The sequence below is a fragment of the Piliocolobus tephrosceles genome, chromosome 7 (assembly GCF_002776525.5).
Source record: "Piliocolobus tephrosceles isolate RC106 chromosome 7, ASM277652v3, whole genome shotgun sequence".
NCBI lineage: Eukaryota > Metazoa > Chordata > Mammalia > Primates > Cercopithecidae > Piliocolobus > Piliocolobus tephrosceles.
The window spans coordinates 55,928,493-55,942,305 of NC_045440.1; the positions used below are offsets into that span (position 1 = coordinate 55,928,493).

At 45.2% G+C, this 13,813-nt stretch overlaps 1 protein-coding gene across 1 annotated transcript in view; it reads left to right on the forward strand.

Moving 5' to 3' along the window:
* The first annotated feature begins 9,419 nt into the window (after positions 1–9,419).
* The window catches only part of XKR4 (XK related 4), a 413,532-nt gene continuing 409,138 nt past the window's right edge, over positions 9,420–13,813 (forward strand). Inside the window, exon 1 of the mRNA XM_023184242.1 lies at positions 9,420–10,251. Within this exon, the coding sequence (XP_023040010.1) occupies positions 9,446–10,251 (806 nt within the window). The 5' untranslated portion in view covers positions 9,420–9,445. The remainder of the gene's footprint in view (positions 10,252–13,813) is intronic.

The window sequence follows — 13,813 nt, forward strand, 5'->3', positions numbered from 1 at the left end:
GAGGCTGCAATTGCTGAGTCTTATGGTTGTTCTATGACATATTACCTTTTTAATTCTAATGGAATTTGAAGTGACAGCCTCTCTTTCACACTTGATATTGATAATTTTTGTTTTCTCTTTCTCTTGCTTTTAACTTTATTGATTTTATTAATCATTTCCAAGTACCAGTTTTTCCAATTTCTAAAAATGACGAATTTTAGAGTAGTTTTAGATTTACAGAAAACTAACAAAGATGGTACTGAGTCCCCATATACCTCTCACTCAGTTTTCCCATTCATGACATCTTACATTAGTATGGCACATTTGTCACAACTTAGAAATCCACATTGGTATGTTACTTTTAACTACCTCAAAGGCTTCATTCAGATTGCACTGGTTCATTCACTAACGTCAGCTCTAGGATCCCATCCAGGACACCACACAACATTCAGTCATCACATCTTAGGCTCCTTTTGGCAGTGACGGTTTCTCAGACTTTCCTTGTGTTTGGTGACCTTGACAGCTTTAAGAAGTACTGGTCAGGTGTTTTGCAGGATGTCTCTCAATTTATGTTTCTCTTTTGTTTTCCTTATGTTTAGACTGGGGTCATAAGTTTTGGGGAAGAAGACCACAGAAATAAAGTGTCCTCATTCCATGTTGACAGCAGCCATTCCTGTTGATGTTGATGTGGATCACCCCGCCAAGGGAATGTTTGCAGTATTCTCCACAGAAAGTTATTCCCCCTCTTCCCACACTTTATTCTTTGGCAGCAAATTGCTAAGTGCAGGCCACAGTCAGAGGGGCTTGATGGGAAGAATTAAGTTCCTTCTTCTAAAGGGCTCATTTACTTTTCAATTATCTTACTTTTCTCTCAAGTACCAGCATCTAACAGAAATAAAACTCTCTTGATAAATCTTATTTTTTTAATAATAAGTGTCAGTTTGGAAATGATGTGTTTTCTGCTTTTCTATTGCAAATGGACATTTCAGCGCTGTCAGGGTTAAACAGGTTTTATTGGCTGTCTTGGGGATTTAATCACCATTTATCATTTGTTCCTATGGGAAAATCATGTCAATCTTTCAACTGACATCAAATCTGAATCTGTGTTCCCAGCATTTGAGATACTTCATTTTGGACCCTAACCTATATTCTTTGTGGTTTTTTTCCTTTACTTCATTGATGTTGCTATGCCAATATGGAAATCAAAATTTTGGGACAACACAACCCCCTCAATTCCTCTAATGACCATTGTTGGTACTTGTATCTCTTAGCACTAACCTGCTCCTTCTTCAACTAACTTTTAAACTTTAGTCTTTTTACATTGCCCTCACTTTTTCTGAACAGTCATTTTCACTGATTTTTTGAGGAGCATTTCAGCCGTCTATGCTGTTCAAGCTTTAGCATTTCAAAAGCAACAATTAAGTTCTAATGGTCCTCAGAAAAGCTGCAGAGTATTTATCTGAGAAAGCTTTTTCTGTAATATTTATTAAATGTCTGTTAATATGCCAGACACTGTGTTAGGCTCTGGGCATGGAGTGTACATAAGAGATTAGTGGACTACCACAAATCAGAAAGGTTTTATACAAAGTCGCCCTTTAATTCTCCACTCTGCTACCAGGATGCACATTTCAAAACACAAAACCAGGCATGCCACTCTTTTATTTTAAATGCTTCAAGAGTCTCTGTAGTTTTGGGAGAAAAATATTACATCCTCTTAACTTATCCCATAGGAATTGTGGTACTGGGCAGTCGTTCAAACTCTCAAAGTCTTGTTTGACTCTCTCTTTCTCTCTCTCTCTCTCTTTTTTTAAATAGTAGTAGTAGAACTGTCTGAGTTTTTTTTTTTTTTTTTCACAAACATGTAATGAGGCTTTAGTAAGGCAATTGTATTTGAAAAACATAGGGCATAACATAATTTTATTTCCTCTTGGTTGTAAGCTTTTAATTTCATAGTTTTACATTACCTTACAGGGCTATGTATTATTCCCTTTATTTAAATGGAAATCTGGATAATGAATAGGAGTTAGTTACAAAAACGGATTTTGCAGGCTGGGCAACATAATGAGACCTCATCTCTACAAAAAAATAAAAAGCAAAAATAGCTGGGTGTGGTAGTATACACTTGTAGTACCAGCTACTTGGGAAGCTGAAGTGGGAGAATCGCATGAGACCAGGAGGCTGCAGAGAGCTATGATCATGCCACTGCCCTCTAGCTTGAATGATAGCTGAGACTCCGTCTTAAAAATAAATAAAGATTTTTGTCTATTTCATACCATCCTCCCTGATCCCCCTGATTTGACACACGATTCTCTCAGCTAGATTCTTGTCTCCCTACTGGTCTTTCTGTTTTCACCCTTGCTTTCCTACCCTCAACAGAGCAGTCAGTGATCCTTTTTAAAAACATGCCAGATCACACTATCCAACTACTCACTGAATGCTCCTCAGGCTGGCTACATAACTTGTGGGGCCCAGTGGAAACTAAAATGCAGGACCCCAGCCAGGGACAGGGGAATAAATCCCCCTTCCCATTGACCTCCACTCCAAACCACAGTGGTTAAGCAATTCCTAAGAGAGTGTGGTCTTCACCTGGACATGATCAGCACCTGGATCCCATGTGGGTGACAGGCCCCTACTTAGTCTTTGGTTGAATGCACCTGGTGCTGCCAGCCCAGGGAGGAGAGAGTCACCCCTTCTCATCCTGAAATGTCGTGGGGCACATGCTTAACTCTGACACTCCACACTTCTATGCCCAAGCCCCCACTGGGGTGGTGGGCAATAGCACAGAGGGAGTAGCCAGGCAGGCTACCCAGGAGGTAGTTAGGAAGCATCTGGAGTCCATCCTAGGAAGCCAGGGAGCCAGGAGCATATGTAAGCTGAGGCGCCAGGTCCCTGGCACATGCTTCGTCATCCCATTGCACTTCACTTACAAAACACAAATTCAAAGATAAAATGCTGGTGACATGACAGCACTGAAGCATGAGGACATTCTGAGCATGGAGCCCTGTGTACCCACACTGGTTGCACACCCAAGAAGCCAGCCCTGGCTTATAGTTGTCCAATATCTTGTCATCTCGCACACATGAAAAGGAGAGTTTTTGTATTGGCGTACAAGGTCCTACATAATCTGACCCCTAGACAACCGGTTTTTCTCTAACCCTATTTCCAACTGCTCAGTTACTCTTTTCCTCCACTCCAGCTACACTGTTCTTCTTGCTAGTTCTCAAACATACCAGGAAAGCTACTGTCCCAGGGTGGTTGCATGTGCTGTTCTGTATTCCTGGAATGTTTTTCTCCAAGTAGCCATAAGTCTTGTTTCATTTTCTTCACACCTTTACTTTATATCCTCCTTTAGCTATCTTTATTGTGAGTGGGGTACCCTCCTCCCTTCATTCAGATATCTAATTCCTAGGCCACCTTCAAGGAGGCCACCTTCAAGGAGGTCTTGCTCTGTTACCTGCCTACCTAGGGCCTTATAATTCTGATTTCCCAACCAAGATTCCACCTCATTTTGTGGTGACAAATATGGGGGAACAGAATAACTTCTCCATTCTGCAGAGAGCCTACACACTTCCCACTGAACTCTGAACTTATCCTAGTAGACGCCAACACAGAAGCCACACCAGAATACGCATTACTGCTAACATCTGACTGGGCCTCACTATGTTGCTTAGGCTAGTCTTAAACTCCTGGCCTCAGGCAATCCTCTTGCCTTGGCCTTCCAAAGTTCCACCACACCTGGCTTCAAAAATATAATTTGAAGATAGAACCAAAAGTATTTTCTGGCAGGTGAGACAAGGGAGAAAGATACAGTCAAGGATGATGACCCTGTTTTGGCTTGAGAAACTTAAAGAACAAAACTGTCATTAAAGAAAATGAGGAAGAAGCAGCAGATTTTGAAGGGGAAGATCTGGAGTTCAGTTCTGGGTGTTTTAAATTTGAGATGCCTAGAGGCATCCAAGTATTCTGGGATCCAGGGGGTTTCCAGCCTGAGGAAATAAATACAGGAGTCACCAGCATATAGGCGTAATTTTAAACATGACATTTTATGAAAGTATCAAGGGAGTGAGAATAGGTAGTAATATGGTTTCCCCACCCAAATCTCATCTTGAATTGTAGTTCCCATAATCCCCATGCGTCATCGGAGGGACCCGGTGGGAGGTAACTGAATAATGGGGGCAGTTACTTCCATGCTGTTTTTGTGATAGTGAGTGAATTCCCATGAGATCTGATGGTTTTAAAAAAGGCTTTTCACCTGGTTAACTAACCACTTCTCCTTGCTGCCACCATGTGAAGAAGGACATGTTTGCTTCTCCTTCTGTCATGATTGTAAGTTTCCTGAGGCCTCCCTAGCCCTCCAGAACTGTGAGTCAATTAAACCTCTTTCCTTTATAAGTTACCCAGTCTCAGGTATATCCTTATAGCAGTGTAAGAATGGACTAATACACATAGAGAAAGATATGAAGACTGAGCCAGCTTAAAGGTAAAAGAAGCAGGCTTTAAAACAGGGGTAAACCCCAGAGTGTGTGACATTGTGAAAGCCAAGGGAAGAGCAGATTTCACTGAGAAGAGATGGTTCTACCATGTCAAATGCCACTGAGGGGGTCAAGGAAGGTGAGACTGAAATGTTCAGTAAGGTGGCAATAGGCTGCCAGTGACTTGCTAAGAACAGTTCCAGTGGAGCAACTGTTGCTTTATTTGAATGTGTTCAAGAGAGGATCACCAAGAACAGGAATTGAAGAAAGCAAGTTTAGGCAACTTTAGAGAGCTTTGTTGTAAAAGGTTTCAGGGAAATGCAGTGGTGACTAGAAAGGGAACTAGAATCAAAAGTTTTGTTTTGCTTTGTTTTTTAACTAGTGGATACATAGGAGTGTGTTTGTACACTGATGGGGATAATCCAGCAGAGTGGGAACACTGATAATTGAGGCAATGAGTGTGGAATTAAACTCTTGAGCAGCGAGGGGGTGGGGGCTGGTGAACAGCAAGGGAGTTGGCCTTGTAGAGCAGGAGGCTGAGTGGGTGGTACACATGCTGGCAGGTGGGAAGAGAAGGTGCTGAGTGCTTGTGTGGGTTCTGCTCTGGTCACTTCATCTTTCTCAGTGAAATAGGAAGCAGAGTCATCAGTGGAGAGTAAGAATGGGGAAGGAGGTGTTTAAAGCTTGAGAAAGGAAAATATAAAAAGACATAATTTAAAAGAGCAGGAATGCAAATGGACTGGGAAGATGAGGTGCGACTGTGGAGCAGCCTTTTGGTCCACTTAAGGGTAAAGGTCCAGGATAGAAAGAAGCAGAGTGCAGGGCTACGCCCCTTCTCCAGCTACAGCCAATTACACAGGATCAGACCTGATGTAGGTGAAGAACAGAGTTTAACCAGGGCTGGTGTTTTGTCGAGTGAGAGGGACAACAGAGATGAGGAAGTGTGTGAGAGGTGCCTATCATGATTGAGCATGGAATTTACACAGTGTAAGAAGAAAGGGGGGCAGGAAGGGGTTAATGGACATGAAAATGAGGTAGAAAACAGGTCCGGGGTACAGGAGAGAGTGAGCTCACCAGTTAGGAGGGGTTAATCAGAATGCAAGGTATGTAAAGTGGAGATTATGAAGCTGTTGAGTAATGCTAAAGTTTAGGTTATACCAGCTGTCCCCAACTAGGGACAGCTAGGGATGTTTGGAAGTAGGGACCGGTTTCGTGGAAGACAATTTTTCCTTTGGGGTTGTGGGGGGGGATCGTTTTGGGATGCAACTCTTCCACTTCAGATCATCAGGCATTTGTTAGATTCTGATGAGGAGGACCCAACCTAGATCCCTTCTATGTGCAGTTCACAATAGGGGTTGTACTCCCATAAGAATCTAATGCCTGCGTGGAGCGGGAGGCAGAGCTCAGGTGGAATGTTCGCCCTGTCTGCCGCAGCTCATCTCCTGCTGTGTGGCCCCGTTCCTAACAGGTCACTGGCCCATACCAGTTTATGGCCCAGGAACTGGGGACCCCTGGGTTATATAACGAGAATAAATCTGAGATTGGATGGAAGACAAAATCATTGATAGAGAGATCACATTTCTGATAGGCCAGGAATCTGTATGAAACAACAACTGATTGTGATGCAGGTAGTCCAAGGACTGTGTTTTGAGGAACTCTAGTTTTAAATAGAGTTGGCAAGCTAAACACAAAAATTTAGAAGCCAGAAGACATGAGGGGGCTGGAAGAAACAGGAAAGATATTAACAGAATGTTGTGTGTGGAGTGTGCTGGACACAGCGTCAAACAGTTCACATACCTCCTTGTTATTAGTATTAGTATTTGTTTCTGGCAACAAGACCGAATTCTAGAGATCATTATTGTCTCTATTTTACAAATGATGAGCATGAAGGACAGGGAAGTTAAATAACATGTACAACGATAAGTCCAAACTCTGAGCTCGCAACCATTATGTCCACCTGCCTTGACAGGTGCAATGATTATGATAGAGCAGATAATATTAAAATCTATATCCTAAAATGTGATTACTAGACTTATGAGATTAGAGACTCTTGAGAACAGTATTGTATATAAAGTCCCATAATATACATGATCTCATCTAATCCTCATATTAATCCTGTGTATTAATTTGCTAGGATCATGGGGCCAGTAATTAGCAAAGCCTGGATGTGAAGCTCATCCTCTGACCTCCTGCTTGTAAACTCCTACCACTAACTACACATCACCATTACTTTCCAGATATAGTTCAGACAGCAACCTTAAAGAGACTTTTGAATAAATGCATTAATAAAGAAACTGTTACTAGTTATTTCTTTTTAGAACCTAACATAAAAAGTTTCATAATTCCAATGTTTCCATGGGAACACTCGTTAGCACAGAATGCAGCATTCTTCCTGTCATGGAATGTTCTTTCTATAAATTCATGCATTCACTCAACTAATATGTAAGAAGCAAATAGTCTGTGCACGTGCTGTGCACATTCTGCTTTAGGGGAACCTTTAGTCAGTCCCAGGTCTTCAGCACCTCAGATACTCTGCAGGGCCTTTTCATGCCTGGTGCAATTTAAGACACTGCGTTTGACCTAGAATACCCTCCATCCCTTAGGACCCAGTTACCTAAGAGATCATTCTTCTCCCTAATGGTTTGGCACAGAGTAAGATCAGCGGTAGCACCCTGGAGTTGGAATCTTAGATTTGGACTCCGGAGAAACAGAATCAGGGTGTTTTCCAAAAAAAGGATTCTTCTACTCCAAGAAGACCCAATTTTAAAGCTGGATTTAAAAATATACCCTCTTGCCTGGCATACTAAGCATCTTAGTGGGACTGTGTTGCCCCTCAGCCATCACTTGGCTATGCCTTTTGCTAGAAATACCGGATTTGTACATGCCATGTAATCGTGTACATGCCATGTAATCGTTGACTCTATGACTCAACACCCTCCTGCCAAAATGTCAGGCCAAAGCCAAACAAGGGAGGGTCCTGGGCACCAGTCTGTGAGAACAAAAGGCAATGAATGCAGAGCGTGGGGCAAATTCCACTTTATCCAGGTTGGTGATGACACAGCCCGTGATATGTAGCACACAATGCGCGAGGCGGCTCTTTCCACGTGCAGAGAAATCCGTGCATTTCTATTTCATAATGTTACTCATTAAGAATGGCACTATGTACTAGCTGGAACTCACCTGGCGCCTACCATCGAGAAGCGAGGGTGATTGGGGGTGTTATGGTTTGCCTCCTGATTTAGAAGATCCAACTGGTGCTCTTAGCGGCAGTGTAACTCGTGTTGCCTCACTTACCTCCGCTCTTAAAGTATGTGAGTCACAGTATAATTTAAGAATTACACTCTATTTCTTACATTTGCAAAAGTTAAGTGAGACAAATCAAAGCTTATGTTTTCTTATTAAAAAAATGAAGATTCTATATTTTATTGAGGTCTTAAAAATCTCTTAAAACCGCAACATATTTTATATTCCCCTTGAATCATTCCGATCACAGATTTAATTTTTCGAGTCATTTTTGGAGTTGTGGTACCGCAGAGCTAGTTTGCAATCCCTATGGCTTTAAGAGAAGGTATTTCTAGTTTTGGAGTAGGGAGTAAGGGAGGTGGCGCCTGCTCCGGGCTCCGCCACTCCCCGCCCTCGCGCCGGGGGTTGGGTGGCACTCGGTTTCCTGCGGCTACCGGCCGCGCCCCGCGGCCCGCGCCGCCGCCGGGAGTGCTGCGCTTCCCACCTGCCTCAGGACCCCTCGAGGGCCGGTGCGGTACCCACTGGGCTGCCTGCCGCTCCTCCCGGCTCCGAGCTTCCCAGCCGCCGAGAGTTTGCGAGGGACCCCGGCGTCGGGCATGGGCCTGGGCCACGGAGGGCCGCAGCGCCTCCGCACCTGCCTGAGCTCGGGCAACCCCGCCCGCCGGAGAAGCCCGGAGCCCTCGGAATGCCGGCTGCCTCCCCCGAGGGCGCTGTTTCGGGGCTCCACGCGGATGCGCCCGCCCTCAGCTGCTGGCGCGGCACCAGGCTCCGCACGCCTTTCTCTCCCCTGCTCTCCCTGGCAAGGCCGGACACGCCCACTGCCGCTGCTGGCCTCTGAGCCCGGGCGCCTGAGTTACACCCATTCTCCCCACTATTGTCGGCCAGAGCCGCGCTCCCAGCCCTTCTCCCGGTGCCGGCGGCTCCGAGCGGAATACAAAGAGGCCTGCGCCTCCCTGGCCCTTGCTACCGCCACACCCGTCCGTGCCCACTCTCCGCGGTCTTCCGCGAGGGCTGCACGCAGGACCCCTCCTCTCAGCGCGCTCCTCCCCCTCCCCCAGTGTCGCTCAAATCCACCCAGCGTTCCGAAATCCCAGGAGTGGGGGCCTTCGACTGCCACCCTCAGGCCCCCTTGGCCGCTCCTCCTGGCCCTTGGGACTAGCCAGGGCAGTCCCCCCAACCCCTGCCCGGCGGTCCTCTAGGTCCCGGCCCCTCCTCTGGGGCCCTCCTCCTCCCTCGCCCCTCCCGCGCCAGGGTGGGAGCGGCGGCAGCTGGAAGAGAAGGGATGAGGTCATCCTCTCCCTCGGAGTCAGCTGGTGGAGGAGAGGAAGCGGGAGGAGGGAGCGCGCGCGAGGGGAGGAGAGGAATGTGCAGGTTCGAGGAGCGCCGCGGCGGCCGCTGCTGCTCCTGCTGCTGGCGGCCGCGGCGGCTCGGGCGGCAGCCGCGAAGCCGGGACGGCGAGGAGCGCGGGCGGCGGGCAGGGGCGCGCGCGGGGCGCCGCGAGCAGCTTGGCTCCGCGCAGGCAGCCAGGCGGCGCTCCTGCCGGCCCCAGGCGCGCCGCTAGCCCGGCCCAGCGCCCAGCCCGGCGGGCGGCGGGCGGCGGCGGGCGGCGGGTGAGCCGGCGCAGGAACAGGAGGAGGGGGAGCCGCGCCGCCTGGGAGGGAAGCCGGGGCGAGGCGAGGAGGTGGCGGGAGGAGGAGACAGCGGGGAAAGGTGTCAGATAAAGGAGGGCTCTCCTCCGGTGTGGAGGCATCATGGCCGCTAAATCAGACGGGAGGCTGAAAATGAAGAAGAGCAGCGACGTGGCGTTCACCCCGCTGCAGAACTCGGACCACTCGGGCTCGGTGCAGGGATTGGCTCCGGGCTTGCCGTCGGGGTCGGGAGCCGAGGACGAGGAGGCGGCAGGGGGCGGCTGCTGCCCGGACGGCCGCGGCTGCTCGCGCTGCTGCTGCTGCTGCGCCGGGAGCGGCAGCTCCGGGGGCTCGGGCGGCTCCGGCGGCGTCGCCGGCCCGGGCGGCGGCGGGGCGGGCTCGGCGGCGCTGTGCCTGCGCCTGGGCAGGGAGCAGCGGCGCTACTCACTGTGGGACTGCCTCTGGATCCTGGCCGCCGTGGCCGTGTACTTCGCGGACGTGGGTACGGACGTCTGGCTCGCCGTGGACTACTACCTGCGCGGCCAGCGCTGGTGGTTCGGGCTCACGCTCTTCTTCGTGGTGCTCGGCTCGCTGTCGGTGCAAGTGTTCAGCTTCCGCTGGTTTGTGCACGATTTCAGCACCGAGGACAGCGCCACAGCCGCAGCTGCCTCCAGCTGTCCGCAACCTGGAGCCGATTGCAAGACGGTGGTCGGCGGTGGGTCTGCAGCCGGAGAAGGCGAGGCTCGTCCTTCCACGCCGCAAAGGCAAGCATCCAACGCCAGCAAAAGCAACATCGCTGCGGCCAACAGCGGCAGCAACAGCAGCGGGGCTACCCGGGCCAGTGGCAAGCACAGGTCTGCGTCCTGCTCCTTCTGCATCTGGCTCCTGCAGTCACTCATCCACATCTTGCAGCTCGGGCAAATCTGGAGGTACTGTAATGGGTGGGGGAAGAGGGAGGCTTGCTGCTGCTACTACATCCCCACTGCTTTGCTTTTGCACGGAAATCTTTCAGGGTTGCTGTGGTAGTAACCCTAGTCACACTCTTCCAGTTTTGGGGGTTTCTTTTGAACTGGGGCTTGCATTTTTAAATTTTGCAGTCTCAGTCTAGGGTGGGAGGGAAGTGAGAAGCAAGGGAAGGACAGCAAAGTGGTTTCGATCACCTCATCCTTTCTGTCTTCCCACTCTGCCTCACTGGCATCTCGCTCTTCGCATGCCACAACCCCCCCTCCCAATTTTTCGTGATATTGTTTCAGTGAGTGGGAGAGGATTCCTGTCACATGTTCTAAAATTCCTTTATTTTGATGTTGAATTTGAGGTGTGTGTTGCCATTTGGATGGTTTCTTTTGTTCCCTGGTGAAAAAAAATTGCTAATTTTAGTGAAATGGGAGTTGCTGCTGCTCAAAAGTACCCACATATTAATGATCACTGCTGAAGAAGTGCTTTGCTCAAAGTAAAGATCCTAATAAGCAAAAGAGTTGTCATATATATATATATATATATATATATATATATATATATCTATCTCCGAGCATGAGTCAGTAAACTTTATGGGGCCCAGATTTACTTTTAGAGTGCCTTTTCTGATTATCTTGCAATATCTCCATATGTAATTTCTCATATAAATACGAGCCTTTGGAAAAGGGGTGGGGCACCATGTTAACTTTAGTTGTATTTGGCATCTTCATTGGCTACTTTGCTACTTACCATCTGATCTACCAAGTGTTTTTACACAGGGATCACTTCAGTTATAAACTGGAATACAAGGCTAAACTTGGGCAGAGGGAAACCACCACTTGAACAGTCACTGCATGGACTTAGGAGCAGAATGAAATAGTATGCTCAGGAATACATTCTTTTGACTTTTACATGTTACTAGCAGATTTCGAAGCAATATTTTACATCTCTAAAAATTACTTGTATGGAATCTATAGATTCAAATATCTCAGAGCTTTTTTCAGTTTTAAAATAATTTAGTAAATAGGTGGTATAAGTGAAATGAGGACAATTCCTAGAAAGTACACCAATATGGAACTGCACTCTGTGGTACTAGTGCTCTTTTTCAATTTTACTTGTGGCTATTTTTGTGATAAAAGATATGAGTTGTTGACTATGCCGAAGTATCCCCTGTGGAAACAACTCGGAGGATTTGTGGAATAGAACCACAAATTTCTTTTTATTTATGACGAACAACCATGTTTTCACCTGAGAAGAGCAAGTGTGATAATTTCACAGCATTTCCTGGGACCAGTGCTTTGTAAAGCTGACTGAACATTGCCATAGATGGTGACCTTTCAGATTGTGAAACATTTTTTTTTTCAAGCAGATACTTCTGGAAAAGTGATACTTGATATGCAGTCAGACAAATTGATGTTGGAAACCTTCATACATATTTTGGACTCAAAGTAACTTTTCGAAATGCTAGTTTTCGAAATGCTAGCTATATTTCCCATGGATGACTGTTGGGAAGACAAATAGCTTGATGCTCTTCAAGTATAATGAAGGACTTAAGTGTTTAATTTAATTATTGAAATTACTGAGTGGCTAGGATGCATCTGATTAGCATTTCTAATCTGATAATATGGTAAATTAAGCTTAACATTGCATTTGTTAACTTTTTCAAACTTTATCAAGATTTGGAAATCACTTAATTTTAAGCACCTTTCAAGTTTCTAGACTTATGTAAATAATGGAAATACTTCTCTATCCTATTAACTGAAAAACTGTAACTTTTTAACAGATTGATACTTTATGAAAAATCTGATATTAAATTCTGTGAACTGAGGAAATCCTTTTAATTATAGTTGTGTTTACTATACCTTCTAAACCAAACATCTCCCCAGTTGAAAAATGATGCTTAATTTTCTCAGGGAATAATATACAGAAAGTGAGAAATAATTAGGAAAACATATGAGCCTAAAAATATATCAGAGAGACCATAGCCACTGGACCAACTTGTCATACAGAAAAGTTATTGCAAAGGTAGGGAGTGGGGGTGGAGAGAGAAGGGATAGAAGGGTAAGGTTTGAATGCAGAAAGAAAACCACAGGCTGTCAGACAAATACATTAACTGACCCCAGCACTTGGAGAAACTGTGGTCACACATGGCTCCTTTTAGTTAAGCATTTCTATAGTATTTTCCTTAGAGACTTTGAAGTTAATACTGATAATGTGTGATCGTCTAGGAGGAATATTATAGTTGGAAGTATTATCAGATATAATATTCTGGAAATATTTGTCAACATTTTCAGAATAATGTGTTTAGTAGATAAGTTTGAATTATCATCTAATCTAACTACTCTCAGATTCTGGTTAAGATATTTGGAGGATGCCAGAGTAATCTGGTGAAAGCATGATCTAAGACTAATCAGCATCATTTTCTATTTATGAAGTATACTTTTCAAAAAAAAAACAAAACTTTAGCCTATTGTAGGACATTGGAAAGGGATAAGAAAGCTTATGGAACTTGACACTCAGATGCACTCTAATATGTTTCTATTTCTCTGAGTGTTGAACATTCATATGGAACTTTGGGGGAGTAGATGCATTTTTGATAATAAGCCGATGAAGTGCAACTCATCTCAGATTATTCTATTAGACTCACTATGATTCCTTAAATTAGAAGCATCCCTCTGCCTCTTCTAGCTTTTCTTTTCAATACGTTATACACAAATATTGCAGAAACACCAGAGTACTGAGTGGTTCAAAGCACAGAGGTCATTATTCATGTTTTAACATGCTACTTTCTGGGATCAATAAAATAGATTTTAGCTAGGTTGGTAACTGCTTCTTGTGTTTCCATGAAATTCTAATTATTTTAGGGAAGGACCAGATTCTAAAAGCTTTCTGTAGATACAGTCTTTTGAAATAACATCAAAGCGTTTGCTTGTTTAAAGATAGCCATTGAAACATTGTGGATAAGATTTGCATGTATTTACACATGTGTCACAATGCAACTGCTAAAAGCAATGATACATATTCATTTTAATTAAAGTTTACTAATGGCAAATTAATGGCAGCTTTTAAAGTCGCAGGAGGTGATGCTGGGAAAGAGCTATTTGAAATAATAAAGTGAGTTTTTACCACCATGTGAAAAGAGCAATTATGACTTTAAAGAAACTGTGCCTGTGAATGAATGTGAAAGTACTTTCCTTTCTTATTTTTCTCATATGATTCCAGAAATTACCAAGAGTGTACTTCAGTCAGTGGCAATCACAAATTCCCTAAGGGAACAGTTTTTAATCCTCATGCTTTTGATCAATTGCATCTAAATGTCTATTTCCTTCAGAAATTATGAAGTTTACTCTTAAAACTCTACCTGAATTTCTCCTACATATGTATGTACATAGTTAATTGTTTTCTAGAAAATATGCACTTTGTAAATAATGAGTCAGTGGATGGTAGAGTGGGGAGCGTTTTCACTATTCTTACTCTTTTGGGTTTTTGGGTTTTGTTTTTGAGTCTCCATCATGTGAGTCATCTGGGAAAAATGTG